The 22,416-nt window shown below is 50.5% G+C and overlaps 1 protein-coding gene across 1 annotated transcript in view; it reads right to left on the bottom strand.

Annotated features, from left to right (window-relative positions):
* LOC141147340 (coiled-coil domain-containing protein 93-like) overlaps positions 1-16,329 on the bottom strand; it is a gene marked incomplete at its 5' end in the record, with an annotated part of 20,886 nt that extends 4,557 nt beyond the window's left edge. The window contains 6 exon segments of the mRNA XM_073634581.1: positions 976-1,057; positions 1,865-1,938; positions 2,022-2,084; positions 15,882-15,998; positions 16,115-16,201; positions 16,279-16,329. Of these exon segments, the coding sequence (XP_073490682.1) occupies positions 976-1,057; positions 1,865-1,938; positions 2,022-2,084; positions 15,882-15,998; positions 16,115-16,201; positions 16,279-16,329 (474 nt within the window).
* Between the last annotated feature and the right edge of the window lie 6,087 nt (positions 16,330-22,416).

Genomic DNA, 22,416 nt, shown 5'->3' with positions numbered 1-22,416 from the left:
CAAGTGCTTGTATAAAAGAAGACAGTGGTCTCAGCATATCCTCCCGACGCGTTTCGACTAATAAGTCATCATCTGGGGTGCTGGACCACTGTACTGGCTGAGTATTTATAGATACTGGTTACCCCCATAACAAGTGGCAACTCCGTCTGATTGAAAGTGCAAATTACGGAGATTACTTCCTGGTTCCTCCAAAATGGTGCCCGGACAAGATGGGGCTGACTGCCTATATCTACAGAGTCCATCCATACCTGACACCTGTTCGGAGGTCCATCTGGAGGTCCTATCTGGATGGAGTATCTGATCCCCTTGGTATATTATACCACAAAGCTTGATTGACTGACTCGGTGTACATCTATCGGAGTTCAGTCCCTCTGGTGTCTTTGGTGGTGGATCTCCTATCACCTCTTATCACATCATATATATCTGAAGATAGAGACTGTCACTATATTATCTCCACATGTGGTTGAGGATCCTCACACATCACTGAAGCTGGTCACCGACTCTCTTCTTTTATAGACATCACACGTCATAATAGAGAACTGCTTGGAGTATTTTTGAGCACATCGTTTATTATTCACGTTTTCTGTACTCTTATTATTTGTTATGGTTTCTATGATCACATAAGTGCTGCACATTTCACCCAATTTAACCTTTTTGGACACACAATGGATTGGAGCGCCGAGGAGAACTAGAAGAAGAACACAAAATATTCTAAAAGTGTTTTTTCTTTTTCTGTTCTTTTGAATTTTATTTTTTTCACTGGATTTAAAGAGGACAACATTGGATCATCACTCATCATTTCTATGCAATTGGTAGAACATCCGTTCAGCACAACTACCCGATATATAGATTCAATGATGTAGATTGGATGGTGTGGGGACGGGGCGGGGATGTAGACAGGGAAGGGGGCGGGGACGTGGGCGGAGACTCCTCTCTGGATGATGTATAGAAGATCCGGAAACACACAGAACTCACCCGGCAATGAGCCCGGAACTGCTGCTCCTGAGACTTCAGACTCTCATTCATGGCCACCAGAGAACGCAACTTCTGCAGGACACTGTGCAGGGAGAGGAGGACCAATAATACCGATTATTATATTATACATCGGGGGACCCCCACTCTGTGCCATTATACATCGGGATGGGATGAGATGGGGGGGATGGGATAGGATGAGATGGGGGGATGGGATAGGATGAGATGGGAAGGGGGAGATGGGAAGGGGGGGATGGGATGGGATGGGATAGGATGAGATGGGAAGGGGGGGATGGGATGGGATAGGATGAGATGGGAAGGGGGGAGATGGGAAGGGGGGGATGGGATGGGATGGGATAGGATGAGATGGGAAGGGGGGGATGGGATGGGATAGGATGAGATGGGAAGGGGGGGATGAGATGGGAAGGGGGGGATGGGATAGGATGAGATGGGAAGGGGGGGATGGGATAGGATAGGATGAGATGGGAAGGGGGGGATGAGATGGGAAGGGGGGGATGGGATAGGATGAGATGGGAAGGGGGGGATGGGATAGGATAGGATGAGATGGGGGGGATGGTATAGGATGGGATGGGGGGATGGTATAGGATGGGATGGGGGGATGGGAAGGGGGGATGGGAGATGGGATAGGATGAGATGGGGGTCAGATGGGATAGGATAGGATGAGATGGGGGGATGGTATAGGATGAGATGGGGGGGATGGGAAGGGGGATGGGGGGATGGGATAGGATGAGATGGGGGGGATGGGATAGGATGGGATAGGATGAGATGGGGGGATGGGATAGGATGAGGTGGGGGGATGGGATAGGATGAGGTGGGGGGATGGGATGAGATGAGATGGGAGAGATGAGATGGGGGGGGATGGGTCTCTCACCCCGGGTCGGCGTTGGACTCCACGCTCTCCAGACTGGAAAGTTCTTCATTCAGTTTCTCGGAGAATTCTGTGATCTGAACACAGGAAAAGAATATTCAGCATCAGAAGGAAACTCCCCGCCCACAAATCCCGCCCCCAAATCCCGCCCTCTACTTACCTCCGCCAGCTTCTTCTTGGCTTCATCGCACTCAGCGCGGATTTGGGAGGATTTCTCCCTCAGCTGGGAGGAGAGAAGACAGAACGTCAGCGCTACATCACCACACCTCCGGCCTATAACTCCGCCCCTCAGTGTACACCGCTGGCCTATAACTCCGCCCCTCAGTGTACACCTCCGGCCTATAACTCCGCCCCTCAGTGTACACCTCCGGCCTATAACTCCGCCCCTCAGTGTACACCTCCGGCCTATAACTCCGCCCCTCAGTGTACACCTCCGGCCTATAACTCCGCCCCTCAGTGTACAACCCCGGCCTATAACTCCACCCCTCAGTGTACACCGCTGGCCTATAACTCCGCCCCTCAGTGTACACCTCCGGCCTATAACTCCACCCCTCAGTGTACACCGTCGGCCTATAACTCCGCCCCTCAGTGTACACCTCCGGCCTATAACTCCACCCCTCAGTGTACACCTCCGGCCTATAACTCCACCCCTCAGTGTACACCGTCGGCCTATAATTCCGCCCCTCAGTGTACACCTCCGGCCTATAACTCCACCCCTCAGTGTACAACCCCGGCCTATAACTCCGCCCCTCAGTGTACACCGCTGGCCTATAACTCCGCCCCTCAGTGTACACCTCCGGCCTATAACTCCACCCCTCAGTGTACACTGTCGGCCTATAACTCCACCCCTCAGTGTACACCGCTGGCCTATAACTCCACCCCTCAGTGTACACCGCTGGCCTATAACTCCGCCCCTCAGTGTACACCGTCGGCCTATAACTCCACCCCTCAGTGTACACCGCTGGCCTATAACTCCACCCCTCAGTGTACACCGCTGGCCTATAACTCCGCCCCTCAGTGTACACCGTCGGCCTATAACTCCACCCCTCAGTGTACACCGTCGGCCTATAACTCCACCCCTCAGTGTACACCGCTGGCCTATAACTCCCATACTAACAAAATGGCCACTGCCACGGCAGTGCCAACTTTTTCCTCCTTAGCCGCTGTTCTGTCAAAACAGCAAAGTCTCCGTATATCGGAGTGTATATACTTCCCGTGTCATCAATACCTCCAATTACCGACACTTTACAGGAACCAGAAGTCACGTGATCGGAGATCTCCATGAATTGTGTGACAGAACAGCGGCCAATAAACTCCGCCCCTCATAGTGTACACCGAGAGCCTATAAACTCCGCCCCTCATAGTGTACACCGAGAGCCTATAAACTCCGCCCCTCATAGTGTACACCGAGAGCCTATAAACTCCGCCCCTCATAGTGTACACCGAGAGCCTATAAACTCCGCCCCTCATAGTGTACACCGAGAGCCTATAAACTCCGCCCCTCATAGTGTACACCGAGAGCCTATAAACTCCGCCCCTCATAGTGTACACCGAGAGCCTATAAACTCCGCCCCTCATAGTGTACACCGAGAGCCTATAAACTCCGCCCCTCATAGTGTACACCGAGAGCCTATAAACTCCGCCCCTCATAGTGTACACCGAGAGCCTATAAACTCCGCCCCTCATAGTGTACACCGAGAGCCTATAAACTCCGCCCCTCATAGTGTACACCGAGAGCCTATAAACTCCGCCCCTCATAGTGTACACCGAGAGCCTATAAACTCCGCCCCTCATAGTGTACACCGAGAGCCTATAAACTCCGCCCCTCATAGTGTACACCGAGAGCCTATAAACTCCGCCCCTCATAGTGTACACCGAGAGCCTATAAACTCCGCCCCTCATAGTGTACACCGAGAGCCTATAAACTCCGCCCCTCATAGTGTACACCGAGAGCCTATAAACTCCGCCCCTCATAGTGTACACCGAGAGCCTATAAACTCCGCCCCTCATAGTGTACACCGAGAGCCTATAAACTCCGCCCCTCATAGTGTACACCGAGAGCCTATAAACTCCGCCCCTCATAGTGTACACCGAGAGCCTATAAACTCCGCCCCTCATAGTGTACACCGAGAGCCTATAAACTCCGCCCCTCATAGTGTACACCGAGAGCCTATAAACTCCGCCCCTCATAGTGTACACCGAGAGCCTATAAACTCCGCCCCTCATAGTGTACACCGAGAGCCTATAAACTCCGCCCCTCATAGTGTACACCGAGAGCCTATAAACTCCGCCCCTCATAGTGTACACCGAGAGCCTATAAACTCCGCCCCTCATAGTGTACACCGAGAGCCTATAAACTCCGCCCCTCATAGTGTACACCGAGAGCCTATAAACTCCGCCCCTCATAGTGTACACCGAGAGCCTATAAACTCCGCCCCTCATAGTGTACACCGAGAGCCTATAAACTCCGCCCCTCATAGTGTACACCGAGAGCCTATAAACTCCGCCCCTCATAGTGTACACCGAGAGCCTATAAACTCCATAGAAAGAAAAAAATTGTGTGTTTGCATTAGATATTTAAATCTATTATTACATGATTATTATAAGTAGATAAACAAATAAATAAAAAACACCATCAAAGTTAATTGTGAGTGAATTAGAAAGTCGCTATGCTACAGAGCAAACAGCGACATGTAAGTCAAATACTAATATTGACCATTACATACATATAAACCAACAATAAAGTTATAAACTGGTGTGCAAAAAACAAAGGTTATTCCACCCAAGTGCAAAGTCATAACGTTCAAAATTGCATCCTGAGTCGCAGGAAAAACGCATCCAAAGTTGATGAATTGTATTCCTTAGTGTGTATAAAGTAATAAGGGGACGTGAAGGGACCTCCAACCACCAGTGGATCCGAAGATGAAGACGTGACCCATCACGAAACGTGTAGGGCGTGGCTACGCAGTGTACACCAGATCGCCATAGAGCCCCATGTAACCTAGCACGGGCGTCTCTGTTGTTTTTATATTTTGCCGGCTTTTATGTTTTGGATGTTTTAAAGATGCCTAGTTGTCTGCGGCAATAAAATTCCCCTTTTTTTACATACTATACATTGGAGTTTTTTCTTTCTCCCCTGCGATTCCAAACGAGGGAGTGTTCACATCAATGCGGAAGTGTCGGAACCATCTGTGTGGTGAGCCGACATGTCCCTGCAGAGGGATAAATCTGCATGCTTCTAAGGCTCGATTCACACCTATGCATGTTGCTTTTGAGCGTTTTTGGAGGTTTTTTTTTCATGCTTGCCACGTTTTTGAGCAGCGTTTTTGCCGCGATTTGCGTTTTGCGTTTTTTTTTTTTCAGTTTTTTTTTTACAGTCTAAAAAAAAAAATTAAAAAAAAATTTAAAAAAAAAAAAAAAAAAAAAACGGCAAAAACGCTGCAAAAACGGTTGCACTTGCATTTTTGATGCTTGTCCATTGAAATCCATTACATGCAAAACGCTGCTTTTTGCATGAAAAAAAGTCCCCGACCCTTTCTAAAAATGCAGAGAAACAAAAAAGCATTGATGTGAACATGTTCCATAGGAACCCATGTTAAAAAATTCCCGTGCATTTCTGCAAAATGCAAAATGCATCAAAAAACGCACTAGTGTGAATGGAGCCTTAGACCTTGCTATAAAGAGGTCCAACGTGTCTGGTAAGGATACATCTATTATCAACCTTCCGATCCACTGGTGGTTGGAGGTCCCTTCACGTCCCCTTATTACTTTATACACACTAAGGAATACAATTCATCAACTTTGGATGCGTTTTTCCTGCGACTCAGGATGCAATTTTGAACGTTATGACTTTGCACTTGGGTGGAATAACCTTTGTTTTTTGCACACCAGTTTATAACTTTATTGTTGGTTTATATGTATGTAATGGTCAATATTAGTATTTGACTTACATGTCGCTGTTTGCTCTGTAGCATAGCGACTTTCTAATTCACTCACAATTAACTTTGATGGTGTTTTTTATTTATTTGTTTATCTACTTATAATAATCATGTAATAATAGATTTAATTATCTAATACAAGCACACAATTTTTCCTTTGTATGTAATTTTTCACCTCATTGATATTTGTGGTTTTGTTGCAGCTGCAGTTATATTAACTTTTTGCTTGATGATAGCGCAGGTTTTCTCTTTCTTCTTTTAGCCTATAAACTCCGCCCCTCTGATAGTTCTCTGTTCAGTCCTCAGATATCATTAGAAAAGCCCAAGTATACAGCGGTGAGGGAAAGTATTCAGACCCCCTTACATTTTTCACTCTTTGTTATATTGCAGCCATTTGCTAAAATCATTTAAGTTCATTTTTTTCCTCAATGTACACACAGCCCCCCATATTGTACACACAGCCCCCCATATTGTACACACGGCCCCCCATATTGTACACACGGCCCCCCATATTGTACACACGGCCCCCCATATTGTACACACAGCACCCCATATTATACACACAGCACCCCATATTGTACACACAGCACCTCATATTATACACACAGCACCTCATATTGTACACACGGCCCCCCATATTGTACACACGGCCCCCCATATTGTACACACGGCCCCCCATATTGTACACACGGCCCCCCATATTGTACACACGGCCCCCCATATTGTACACACGGCACCCCATATTGTACACACAGCACCCCATATTGTACACACAGCACCTCATATTGTACACACAGCACCCCATATTGTACACACAGCACCCCATATTGTACACACAGCACCCCATATTGTACACACGGCTCCCCATATTGTACACACGGCACCCCATATTGTACACACGGCACCCCATATTGTACACACGGGCCCCCCATATTGTACACACGGCCCCCCATATTGTACACACGGCCCCCCATATTGTACACACAGCCCCCCATATTGTACACACAGCACCCCATATTGTACACACGGCACCTCATATTGTACACACGGCACCCCATATTGTACACACGGCCCCCCATATTGTACACACGGCACCTCATATTGTACACACGGCCCCCCATATTGTACACACGGCCCCCCATATTGTACACACGACCCCCATATTGTACACACGGCCCCCATATTGTACACACGGCACCCCATATTGTACACACGGCCCCCCATATTGTACACACGGCACCTCATATTGTACACACGGCCCCCCATATTGTACACACGGCCCCCCATATTGTACACACGACCCCCATATTGTACACACGGCCCCCCATATTGTACACACGGCACCCCATATTGTACACACGGCACCCCATATTGTACACACGGCACCCCATATTGTACACACGGCACCCCATATTGTACACACGGCACCCCATATTGTACACACGGCACCCCATATTGTACACACGGCCCCCCATATTGTACACACAGCCCCCCATATTGTACACACGGCACCCCATATTGTACACACGGCACCTCATATTGTACACACGGCACCCCATATTGTACACACGGCCCCCCATATTGTACACACGGCACCTCATATTGTACACACGGCCCCCCATATTGTACACACGGCCCCCCATATTGTACACACGACCCCCATATTGTACACACGGCCCCCCATATTGTACACACGGCACCCCATATTGTACACACGGCACCCCATATTGTACACACGGCACCCCATATTGTACACACGGCACCCCATATTGTACACACGGCACCCCATATTGTACACACGGCACCCCATATTGTACACACGGCACCCCATATTGTACACACAGCACCCCATATTGTACACACAGCACCTCATATTGTACACACAGCCCCCCATATTGTACACACAGCACCCCATATTGTACACACAGCACCCCATATTGTACACACAGCTCCCCATATTGTACACACGGCACCCCATATTGTACACACGGCTCCCCATATTGTACACACGGCACCCCATATTGTACACACGGCCCCCCATATTGTACACACGGCCCCCCATATTGTACACACGGCCCCCCATATTGTACACACGGCCCCCCATATTGTACACACAGCCCCCCATATTGTACACACAGCACCCCATATTGTACACACGGCACCTCATATTGTACACACGGCACCCCATATTGTACACACGGCCCCCCATATTGTACACACAGCACCTCATATTGTACACACAGCACTCCATATTGTACACACAGCACTCCATATTGTACACACAGCACCTCATATTGTACACACAGCTCCTCATATTGTACACACAGCACCCCATATTGTACACACGGCACCTCATATTGTACACACGGCCCCCCATATTGTACACACATCACCCCATATTGTACACACATCACCCCATATTGTACACACGGCACCCCATATTGTACACACGGCACCCCATATTGTACACACGGCACCCCATATTGTACACACGGCACCCCATATTGTACACACGGCACCTCATATTGTACACACGGCCCCCCCATATTGTACACACATCACCTCATATTGTACACACGGCCCCCCATATTGTACACACGGCACCCCATATTGTACACACGGCACCTCATATTGTACACACGGCACCCCATATTGTACACACGGCACCCCATATTGTACACACGGCACCCCATATTGTACACACGGCACCCCATATTGTACACACAGCACCCCATATTGTACACACAGCACCCCATATTGTACACACGGCCCCCCATATTGTACACACGGCACCCCATATTGTACACACGGCCCCCCATATTGTACACACGGCACCCCATATTGTACACACGGCACCTCATATTGTACACACGGCACCCCATATTGTACACACGGCCCCCCATATTGTACACACGGCACCCCATATTGTACACACAGCACCCCATATTGTACACACGGCACCCCATATTGTACACACATCACCTCATATTGTACACACGGCCCCCCATATTGTACACACGGCCCCTCATATTGTACACACGGCACCCCATATTGTACACACGGCACCTCATATTGTACACACGGCCCCCCATATTGTACACACATCACCTCATATTGTACACACGGCACCCCATATTGTACACACGGCACCCCATATTGTACACACATCACCTCATATTATACACACAGCCCCCCATATTGTACACACAGCACCTCATATTGTACACACGGCACCCCATATTGTACACACGGCCCCCCATATTGTACACACGGCACCCCATATTGTACACACGGCACCCCATATTGTACACACGGCACCCCATATTGTACACACATCACCTCATATTGTACACACGGCCCCCCATATTGTACACACAGCACCTCATATTGTACACACGGCCCCCCATATTGTACACACGGCCCCCCATATTGTACACACGGCCCCCCATATTGTACACACAGCACCTCATATTGTACACACGGCCCCCCATATTGTACACACGGCACCTCATATTGTACACACGGCCCCCCATATTGTACACACGGCACCCCATATTGTACACACGGCCCCCCATATTGTACACACGGCACCTCATATTGTACACACGGCCCCCCATATTGTACACACGGCACCCCATATTGTACACACAGCACCCCATATTGTACACGGCCCCCCATATTGTACACACGGCCCCTCATATTGTACACACGGCCCCTCATATTGTACACACGGCCCCCCATATTGTACACACGGCACCCCATATTGTACACACGGCACCCCATATTGTACACACGGCACCCCATATTGTACACACGGCACCCCATATTGTACACACAGCACCCCATATTGTACACACAGCACCCCATATTGTACACACAGCACCCCATATTGTATACACAACACCCCATATTGTACACATCACCTCATATTATACACACAGCACCCCATATTGTACACGGCCCCCCATATTGTACACACGGCCCCTCATATTGTACACACGGCCCCTCATATTGTACACACGGCCCCCCATATTGTACACACGGCACCTCATATTGTACACACGGCCCCCCATATTGTACACACGGCCCCCCATATTGTACACACAGCACCCCATATTGTACACACGGCCCCTCATATTGTACACACGGCACCTCATATTGTACACACATCACCTCATATTGTACACACGGCACCTCATATTGTACACACGGCACCCCATATTGTACACACGGCCCCCCATATTGTACACACGGCCCCCCATATTGTACACACGGCACCCCATATTGTACACACAGCACCTCATATTGTACACACGGCACCCCATATTGTACACACAGCCCCCCATATTGTACACACAGCACCCCATATTGTACACACAGCACCTCATATTGTACACACAGCACTCCATATTGTACACACGGCACCTCATATTGTACACACGGCCCCCCATATTGTACACACGGCACCCCATATTGTACACACGGCACCCCATATTGTACACACGGCACCTCATATTGTACACACGGCCCCCCATATTGTACACACATCACCTCATATTGTACACACGGCCCCCCATATTGTACACACAGCACCCCATATTGTACACAGCACTCCGTATTGTACACACGGCCCCCCGTATTGTACACACGGCCCCCCCCGTACTGTACACACGGCCCCCCCATATTGTACACACAGCACCCCATATTGTACACACAGCACCCCATATTGTACACACGGCACCTCATATTGTACACACGGCCCCCCATATTGTACACACATCACCTCATATTGTACACACGGCACCCCATATTGTACACACGGCACCCCATATTGTACACACGGCACCCCATATTGTACACACGGCCCCCCATATTGTACACACGGCCCCCCATATTGTACACACGGCCCCCCATATTGTACACACAGCACCTCATATTGTACACACGGCCCCCCATATTGTACACACAACACCTCATATTGTACACACGGCCCCCCATATTGTACACACGGCACCTCATATTGTACACACTGCCCCCCATATTGTACACACAGCACCCCATATTGTACACACAGCACCCCATATTGTACACACAGCACCCCGTACTGTACACACGGCCCCCCCATATTGTACACACGGCCCCCCATATTGTACACACGGCCCCTCATATTGTACACACTGCCCCCCATATTGTACACACAGCACCCCATATTGTACACACAGCACCCCATATTGTACACACAGCACCCCATATTGTACACACAGCACCCCGTACTGTACACACGGCCCCCCCATATTGTACACACGGCCCCCCATATTGTACACACGGCACCCCATATTGTACACACGGCACCCCATATTGTACACACATCACCTCATATTGTACACACGGCCCCCCATATTGTACACACGGCCCCCCATATTGTACACACGGCACCCCATATTGTACACACGGCACCTCATATTGTACACACGGCCCCCCATATTGTACACACGGCACCTCATATTGTACACACGGCCCCCCATATTGTACACACGGCCCCCCATATTGTACACACGGCACCCCATATTGTACACACAGCACCCCATATTGTACACGGCCCCCCATATTGTACACACGGCCCCTCATATTGTACACACGGCCCCTCATATTGTACACACGGCCCCCCATATTGTACACACGGCACCCCATATTGTACACACGGCCCCCCATATTGTACACACGGCACCGCCATATTGTACACACAGCACCCCATATTGTACACACAGCACCCCATATTGTACACACAGCACCCCATATTGTATACACAACACCCCATATTGTACACATCACCTCATATTATACACACAGCACCCCATATTGTACACGGCCCCCCATATTGTACACACGGCCCCTCATATTGTACACACGGCCCCTCATATTGTACACACGGCCCCCCATATTGTACACACGGCACCTCATATTGTACACACGGCCCCCCATATTGTACACACGGCCCCCCCATATTGTACACACAGCACCCCATATTGTACACACGGCACCCCATATTGTACACACGGCCCCTCATATTGTACACACGGCACCCCATATTGTACACACGGCACCTCATATTGTACACACGGCCCCCCATATTGTACACACATCACCTCATATTGTACACACGGCACCTCATATTGTACACACGGCACCCCATATTGTACACACGGCCCCCCATATTGTACACACGGCCCCCCATATTGTACACACGGCACCCCATATTGTACACACGGCACCCCATATTGTACACACAGCACCCCATATTGTACACACGGCACCTCATATTGTACACACGGCCCCCCATATTGTACACACGGCCCCCCATATTGTACACACGGCCCCCCATATTGTACACACGGCCCCCCATATTGTACACACAGCACCCCATATTGTACACAGCACTCCGTATTGTACACACGGCCCCCCCGTATTGTACACACGGCCCCCCCGTACTGTACACACGGCCCTTGTACACACGGCCCCCCCGTATTGTACACACGGCCCCCCGTATTGTACACACGGCCCCCCCCGTACTGTACACACGGCCCCCCCATATTGTACACACAGCACCCCATATTGTACACACGGCACCCCATATTGTACACACGGCCCCCCATATTGTACACACATCACCTCATATTGTACACACGGCACCCCATATTGTACACACGGCACCCCATATTGTACACACGGCCCCCCCATATTGTACACACGGCCCCCCATATTGTACACACAGCACCTCATATTGTACACACGGCCCCCCATATTGTACACACAACACCTCATATTGTACACACGGCCCCCCATATTGTACACACGGCACCTCATATTGTACACACGGCCCCCCATATTGTACACACAACACCTCATATTGTACACACGGCCCCCCATATTGTACACACGGCACCTCATATTGTACACACGGCCCCCCATATTGTACACACGGCCCCTCATATTGTACACACGGCACCCCATATTGTACACACAGCACCCCATATTGTACACACAGCACCCCATATTGTACACACAGCACCCCGTACTGTACACACGGCCCCCCCATATTGTACACACGGCCCCCCATATTGTACACATATGGGGGGCTGTGTGTACAATATGGGGGGCTGTGTGTACAATATGGGGGGCTGTGTGTACAATATGGGGGGCTGTGTGTATAATATGGGGGGCTGTGTGTACAATATGGGGTGATGTGTGTACAATATGGGGTGATGTGTGTACAATATGGGGTGATGTGTGTACAATATGGGGTGCTGTGTGTACAATATGGGGTGCTGTGTGTACAATATGGGGTGCTGTGTGTACAATATGGGGTGCTGTGTGTACAATATGAGGTGCTGTGTGTACAATATGGGGGGCTGTGTGTACAATATGGGGGGCTGTGTGTACAATATGGGGTGCTGTGTGTACAATATGGGGGGGCTGTGTGTACAATATGGGGGGCTGTGTGTACAATATGGGGGGCTGTGTGTACAATATGGGGGGCTGTGTGTACAATATGGGGGGCTGTGTGTACAATATGGGGTGCTGTGTGTACAATATGGGGGGCTGTGTGTACAATATGGGGTGCTGTGTGTACAATATGGGGGGCTGTGTGTACAATATGAGGAGCTGTGTGTACAATATGAGGTGCTGTGTGTACAATATGAGGTGCTGTGTACAATATGGGGGGCTGTGTGTACAATATGGGGGGCTGTGTGTACAATATGGGGGGCTGTGTGTACAATATGGGGGGCTGTGTGTACAATATGGGGGGCCGTGTGTACAATATGGGGTGCCGTGTGTACAATATGGGGTGCCGTGTGTATAATATGAGGTGCCGTGTGTACAATATGGGGGGCTGTGTGTACAATATGGGGTGCTGTGTGTACAATATGAGGTGCTGTGTGTACAATATGAGGTGCTGTGTACAATATGGGGGCTGTGTGTACAATATGGGGAGCTGTGTGTATAATATGGGGGGCTGTGTGTACAATATGGGGGGCTGTGTGTACAATATGGGGGGCTGTGTGTACAATATGGGGGGCTGTGTGTACAATATGGGGGGCTGTGTGTACAATATGGGGGGCTGTGTGTACAATATGGGGTGCTGTGTGTACAATATGGGGTGCTGTGTACAATATGGAGTGCTGTGTGTACAATATGGGGTGCTGTGTGTACAATATGAGGTGCTGTGTGTACAATATGAGGTGCTGTGTGTACAATATGGGGTGCTGTGTGTACAATATGAGGTGCTGTGTGTACAATATGGAGTGCTGTGTGTACAATATGGGGTGTTGTGTGTACAATATGAGGTGCTGTGTGTACAATATGGGGGGCTGTGTGTACAATATGGGGGGCTGTGTGTACAATATGGGGGGCTGTGTGTACAATATGGGGTGCTGTGTGTACAATATGGGGGGCTGTGTGTACAATATGGGGGGCTGTGTGTACAATATGGGGGGCTGTGTGTACAATATGGGGTGTTGTGTGTACAATATGGGGTGATGTGTGTACAATATGGGGTGCTGTGTGTACAATATGGGGAGCTGTGTGTACAATATGGGGTGTTGTGTGTACAATATGAGGTGCTGTGTGTACAATATGGGGTGCTGTGTGTACAATATGGGGTGCTGTGTGTACAATATGGGGTGCTGTGTACAATATGGAGTGCTGTGTGTACAATATGGGGTGCTGTGTGTACAATATGAGGTGCTGTGTGTACAATATGGGGTGCTGTGTGTACAATATGGGGTGCTGTGTGTACAATATGGGGTGCTGTGTGTACAATATGGGGTGCTGTGTGTACAATATGGGGGTGCTGTGTGTACAATATGAGGTGCTGTGTGTACAATATGAGGTGCTGTGTGTACAATATGAGGTGCTGTGTGTACAATATGAGGTGCTGTGTGTACAATATGAGGTGCTGTGTGTACAATATGGAGTGCTGTGTGTACAATATGGGGTGTTGTGTGTACAATATGAGGTGCTGTGTGTACAATATGGAGTGCTGTGTGTACAATATGGGGGGCCGTGTGTACAATATGGGGTGCTGTGTGTACAATATGAGGTGCTGTGTGTACAATATGAGGTGCTGTGTGTACAATATGAGGTGCTGTGTGTACAATATGAGGTGCTGTGTGTACAATATGGGGTGCTGTGTGTACAATATGGAGTGCTGTGTGTACAATATGGGGTGTTGTGTGTACAATATGAGGTGCTCTGTGTACAATATGGGGGGCTGTGTGTACAATATGGGGTGTTGTGTGAACATTAATGAGGAAAAAAAATGAACTTAAATGATTTTAGCAAATGGCTGCAATATAACAAAGAGTGAAAAATGTAAGGGGGTCTGAATACTTTCCCTCCCCACTGTAATATTCCCAACCAATCCACCTCCAGCTACCGGTCCCCGCTCCACCACGCTTCATACCCTCCACACCCATCCCCTCGTCCGTCCCCGACCCTCCACACCCATCCCCCCCTCGTCCGTCCCCGACCCTCCACACCCATCCCCCTCGTCCGTCCCCGACCCTCCACACCCATCCCCCCTCGTCCGTCCCCGACCCTCCACACCCATCCCCCCTCGTCCGTCCCCGACCCTCCACACCCATCCCCCCTCGTCCGTCCCCGACCCTCCACACCCATCCCCCCTCGTCCGTCCCCGACCCTCCACACCCATCCCCCCTCGTCCGTCCCCGACCCTCCACACCCATCCCCCCTCGTCCGTCCCCGACCCTCCACACCCATCCCCCCTCGTCCGTCCCCGACCCTCCACACCCATCCCCCCTCGTCCGTCCCCGACCCTCCACACCCATCCCCCCTCGTCCGTCCCCGACCCTCCACACCCATCCCCCCTCGTCCGTCCCCGACCCTCCACACCCATCAAGAGTTCATCATACAGAAATACCACATTTGTCTGATAGTTTCTGCATTTAGCACCGTTGCTTTATGGTTCCTCATGACTCAATCTGAGAGACTCCATTGTCTTTAGCTCCTCTCCCTATTCCACCCATCCTCCAGCTCCCGCCCCTAGCTCCGCCTCCACTCACCTCCTCCCGAGTTTTGCTCCTCTGGGTGATCTGCTTGTTCAGAGCGGCCACCTTCCTACGATGTTGCTGAGCGGCTCCCAGACTCTCCGGTCTCTCCTCAGCGCTGAGCTCTGATTGCTGAAATAGAGAAGATGGAAGATGATCATGGAGGGTGGAGCCTGACCAATATCGACCAATCAGTGCAGAGAATGGTGTCATCATTGGATGATGATCATAATTTGTGGCGTCTTCACCTTCTCCGCGTATTCCGTCACCATCTGTTTTATCTCATCCGACTGCAATCCCACAATCTGCCCCACCGTGCTCGCCGTCAGCCGTCCCTGGAAGGACATGGAAGGTTTAAAACCAGAAGAAGACTTCCCGTCATCCCAGAGAGACGAGAGACACAGAGACTTACCTGATCTAAGTCCATGGCCGCCATTCCCGTCATCAGAGCCTTAATACGCAGCTGGAGGAAACCAAACCAAACACGTTAATGCAGAAGGTCCCACAACCCACCCACTGCCCTCTATATACCGTATCCTGTCCCTGGAAATCCTCTACAACATACAGTCACCCATCCACCGGGCCATTGTAGCCTCTATGTGGTACTGATCCCCGGCTCGCCCCAGTGCCCAGCACCCCACCACGGCCTCTCACCCACCTTGCCTTGGCTGTCAATACTGGGGAAGTGACCCTGGAGCAGCAAACCCACGTTCTCTCTCTCATCCACAGACCAACACAGAAATTCAGAAAGAGAAAAACTACAGAACTGGGGGCCACCTGCAGCCAAGAGACGCCTGGAGGAGCCGACACCTGCAGCCAAGAGACGCCTGGAGGAGCCGACACCTGCAGCCAAGAGACGCCCGGAGGAGCCGACACCTGCAGCCAAGAGACGCCCGGGGGAGCCGACACCTGCAGCCAAGAGACGCCCGGAGGAGCCGACACCTGCAGCCAAGAGACGCCTAGAGGAGCCGACACCTGCAGCCAAGAGACGCCTAGAGGAGCCGACACCTGCAGCCAAGAGACGCCTAGAGGAGCCGACACCTGCAGCCAAGAGACGCCTAGAGGAGCCGACACCTGCAGCCAAGAGACGCCTAGAGGAGCCGACACCTGCAGCCAAGAGACGCCGACACCTGCAGCCAAGAGACGCCGACACCTGCAGCCAAGAGACGCCGACACCTGCAGCCAAGAGACGCCGACACCTGCAGCCAAGAGACGCCGACACCTGCAGCCAAGAGACGCCGACACCTGCAGCCAAGAGACGCCGACACCTGCAGCCAAGAGACGCCGACACCTGCAGCCAAGAGACGCCGACACCTGCAGCCAAGAGACGCCGACACCTGCAGCCAAGAGACGCCGACACCTGCAGCCAAGAGACGCCGACACCTGCAGCCAAGAGACGCCGACACCTGCAGCCAAGAGACGCCGACACCTGCAGCCAAGAGACGCCGACACCTGCAGCCAAGAGACGCCGAAACCTGCAGCCAAGAGACGCCGAAACCTGCAGCCAAGAGACGCCGAAACCTGCAGCCAAGAGACGCCGAAACCTGCAGCCAAGAGACGCCGAAACCTGCAGCCAAGAGACGCCGAAACCTGCAGCCAAGAGACGCCGAAACCTGCAGCCAAGAGACGCCTAGAGGAGCTGACACCTGCAGCCAAGAGACGCCTGGAGGAGCCGACACCTGCAGCCAAGAGACGCCGACACCTGCAACCAAGAGACGCCTGGAGGAGCCGACACCTGCAGCCAAGAGACGCCTGGAGGAGCCGACACCTGCAGCCAAGAGACGCCTGGAGGAGCCGACACCTGCAGCCAAGAGACGTGAGAACGTGGCAGATTTGGGGGGGGGGGGGGGAGAGACATATAGTAGGTCCCTCTCTAGGAACTCCAGACAGCAGCAACGCGCCCGGAAAAGTAGGACAGGCTCCTCTTCTGATAGTGACTTAGATAAAGACAATTCTCAGAAAACTGTCACTTTTTTAGAAGAGCTAGAGGGCAAAGTCTCCATAGAGGATCCGAAACAGATAACAAAAGACCTTTAAAGGAAGGAGGCAAAGGAAACATAGAAGGAAGAGGAAAATACAAGGACTTGACTCAGAATCGGAGGAGTGGGAGACTAAGGAGTCAGAGGAGACGCTGAATAAGTACAGCGGTGCCTCCTCCGCGGATCTCAGTGATTTCAACTTAATGACGACCATATCAAACTTTTAAAGAAAGGACTTTCTTTCTCTCCCACCTCTCCCATGAATGAGTTTGAAGTCTTCAAAGATATTAGCCTCTTCCTAAGGAAAGTTCTTTTTAAATTATGGCATACTAGAAGCCTAGATGGTCAGCAAACTTCTGAAGCAAACCTAGATAAAGATGAAAGGGAATCTATTGAAAATCTCTACTGGACGAGAATGTCGGTAGTGACTCTGAAGCGGATTTAAAATTATCCACTTAGAAGAACATCTAACTTTAAAATTAGAACAACAAAAAAGCCTACTCTATCTAAACACGAATGGCTCCAAGTGTTTTTGGACCAGGTTAAACAGGACTTGGGGAGGGTGAATTGGAATTGGACCTAATAACTAATCCAATGCTGAGAGAAAGGCCCCACGTGATTTGGAAGACTCACCAAACCTAGTGATTAAAAAGAGTGATAAAGGCGGCAATGTGGTTTTACTAAGTGAAAAGCTTTATGAGGAGGAAACACTAAGGTTACTTGGTGACAATTCCACTTATAAAAAACTCACTTAATTAACACCTTAAATAATAGACTTAAAGGGGTTGTAAAGTTATTTTTTTTTTTTTTTAAAATAACAAACATGTTATACTTACCTTCACTGTGCAGCTCGTTCTGCACAGAGTGGCCCCGAACCTGGTCTTCTGGGGTCCCTCGGCGGCTGTTTCAGCTCCTCCCCGCAAGCATTTACCACCTTCATGCGAGCTCCCTCGCACGGTGGTGAGTGCTTGCGGGCGCGCTCCCGTGATACAGCCGGCGGCTATAGCCGCTCGCTGTATCACTCGGCCCCGCCCCCCGGCGCGCCGCGTCATCGGATGTGATTGACAGCAGCGCGAGCCAATGGCTGCGCTGCTTTCAATCCATCCACTGCAGCCAATCAGCGACCAGGCTGAGCTGCAATGAAGCTGACGAGGACGAGGAGCGAAGATTCGAGGCGTCAGGTAAGTAAAACGGGGGGGCTGGGGGCGGCGGTACTGTCAAAAGTTTTTTCACCTTAATGCATAGAATGCATTAAGGTGAAAAAATTTTTACCTTTACAACCCCTTTAAGCTAGGTATGGAGTACCTTTTCCTTAGAGCGGAGGATGTTACCATTCCAACTTTTTACATAATACCCAAATTGCATAAATCTCTAACTCGCCCCCCTGGTAGGCCGATTGTCTCGGCCATTAAAGGTACTTTAGAAAAAGTTGGCAAATATGTAGATTCAATGATAAAAGATCTTGTGAACACGTTGCCGTCCTTTGTTCGAGATAGTAGAGATGTACTTGCAAAATTATTGCAATTTTCACTTCCTGCAGGTGCTGTGCTTGTGGGGATCGATGTGGAGAGTTTATACACATCGATCCCCCACCAGTGGGGTATTGAGGCCACCATGTCATTTTTTGGACCACCATTATCCCCTGCTGGGGGCCCAAAATGAATTTATTGTGGAGTTACTTGAATTCATGTTGAACAATAACTTTTTCCAATTTTTGGGCAAATACTATCAACAGGTGAGAGGCACCGGCATGGGGGCACCCTGGGCTCCATCTTACGTGTGCCTCCACCTGGGCCTCTGGGAGGAGGAGGTTGTCTACAAGTCCTCGATGTACCTCAGCCACTGCCTTTTGTGGTACATCGATGACGTTCTCATGATATGGGCTGGTTCAGCAGAACAACTTGTGGACTTTATGTCTCAATTGAATATTAATGAAAGGAACATACGGCTGACCTACTCCTACTATGCTGAGACACTTCCGTTTCTCGATCTGCAACTCAGCAGATCTGGATGCAGAATTACCACCAGTACCTTCCACAAAGAGACAGCCGCCAATAATCTTCTCCTGGCACAGAGCCACCTAATCCTAAGCCACTCATTAATGGGATACCCACGGGACAGTTCCTGCGAATAAGGCGGAACTGTTCTGAGGATGAACAATTCCAAAAAGAGGCACCTGATATGTATCAGAGGTTTAGACAAAGAGGATACTCTCATCATTCCCTTAAAAAAGCTAAAAATAAGGCAATGATGAGTAAAATGTGAAGAGCTCCTTACATCTAAAACCCTGCAGTTGAAGAACACTGAGCAGAACTTCCCTAGGATCATCACTAGATTTGGCTCTCAGTGGACCATGGTCCAGGAGATCCTTGAGAGGCATTGGCACATCTTAAAGTCAGCCCCGCTAATTATTGGTGAGCCCAAGACCTGGGGGGGACTTCCTGGTCCACTCTGAGTATACGTGGACGACCTGTGAGAATCAGCTCACTAGGTCTAAGCCTCCCCCAGGTATGCAGGCTTGTGGACACTGTAACATCTGCAAGTATATACACCAAACCGATGTGTTCGCCAATCCATGTGGAGGAAAAAACTATAAAATCAAAGTTTAATTGTTCAACCACACGACTTATTTATATGCTCGCTTGCCCGTGCAATAAAATCTATATAGGCAAGAGTTTGGACCACTCCGCATTAGGATTGGCGAACACATCGGGGGTATTAAGAAGAAAGATAATGATCGTCCAATCCGCTTGCACTTTGCCAGATTTCACAATGGTGACCCAAAAGGTCTGACCGTTAAGGGAATCTATGTGCTAAACCTACCCCCTAGACATGGAGACTTTGATACAATTCTTCTCCAAAAAGAGAAAATGTGGACATACTATCCGGACTCTATGGTACCCAAAGGGTTAAATACCGAAAGTAGCCGACAGCCTTTCCTAGAAAAGTAACTATTTTTGTAATATATTCTCTATACATTTTTTTTTTCCCTGATACTTGGTGTTTGAATCTCCTGTTTCCACTTAATCTATGCCCCTTACTTATTGAATCTTTATTTGTTGCTGGTATTTTCTATTTTATAAGGATCGGATTTGCTTCTTCTTCTTTGAAAGATATTGTTACCTTGAATGATGGGGTCCCTTTCTCCTCCACCTTCTGCCATCTTAAATACTTTTCTATGACTCTATAATGCACTCCTTATGTATTTTTTGCTGAACGTTCGTATTGAGAGGTGATCCGGATGACATCTAGTGGTAGGAGATAGTAATTACATCATCTTTTTTTGCCTATTTTAAATCCACTCCACGGACTCCTCCTTGCTCTGAAGAAACCAGCGTTCATTGGCTGGTGAAACGCGTCAGCACATCGCTTCGGAGCCGCGCGCTCCTTGAAGCATTGGAGTGTGTTTGAGTGTCGGCACGTAATGAACAGCTGAGGACCGGCTTGTTCTCCGGATGTTTGTGTGGAATCATATGTGAGGTAATGAACATACAGCGAGGGATCGCCTTATCCGCCAAGTACACAGCTATTTGTTAAACATGGAGTGGCGTCCTTCGCCACAAGTCTCCAGGGGTAGAGAAACGCTATAGGAGGAGGATGGCGGATACCCATTTTATAAGTGCTTGTATGTGGATGAGCGCTTTCAGTCCTTAGCACTCCCCTGGTGATACCTGAATGAAAATCCACCTGAATGCCACCTCCCCCGCTGCCCCGCTCTACCTCACCTGAATGCCGCTTCCCCGCTGCCCCGCTCTACCTCACCTGAATGCCACCTCCCCGCTGCCCCGCTCTACCTCACCTGAATGCCACCTCCCCGCTGCCCCGCTCTACCTCACCTGAATGCCACCTCCCCGCTGCCCGCTCTACCTCACCTGAATGCCACCTCCCCGCTGCCCCGCTCTACCTCACCTTTATGCCACCTCCCCGCTGCCCCGCTCTACCTCACCTGAATGCCACCTCCCCGCTGCCCCGCTCTACCTCACCTGAATGCCGCCTCCCGATGCCCCGCTCTACCTCACCTGAATGCCACCTCCCCGCTGCCCGCTCTACTCACCTGAATGCCACCTCCCCGCTGCCCCGCTCTACCTCACCTGAATGCCACCTCCCCGCTCTACCTCACCTGAATGCCGCTGTCCCGCTGCCCCGCTCTACCTCACCTGAATGTCACCTCCCCGCTGCCCCGCTCTACCTCACCTGAATGCCACCTCCCCGCTCTACCTCACCTGAATGCCACCTCCCCGCTGCCCCGCTCTACCTCACCTGAATGCCGCTTCCCCGCTCTACCTCACCTGAATGCCGCTTCCCGCTCTACCTCCCCTGAATGCCACTTCCCGCTGCCCCGCTCTACTCACCTGAATGCCACCTCCCGCTGCCCCGCTCTACCTCACCTGAATGCCATCTCCCCGCTGCCCCGCTCTACCTCACCTGAATGCCGCTTCCCCCGCTGCCCCGCTCTACCTCACCTGAATGCCACCTCCCCGCTCTACCTCACCTGAATGCCACCTCCCGCTGCCCCGCTCTACCTCACCTGAATGCCGCTTCCCCGCTCTACCTCACTGAATGCCGCATCC

The sequence above is a fragment of the Aquarana catesbeiana genome, linkage group LG06, assembly GCF_042186555.1.
Source record: "Aquarana catesbeiana isolate 2022-GZ linkage group LG06, ASM4218655v1, whole genome shotgun sequence".
Classification (NCBI taxonomy): Eukaryota; Metazoa; Chordata; class Amphibia; order Anura; family Ranidae; genus Aquarana; species Aquarana catesbeiana.
The sequence above is the reverse complement of the archived record's forward strand: the minus strand, read 5'-3'. Positions and strand labels throughout refer to the sequence as shown.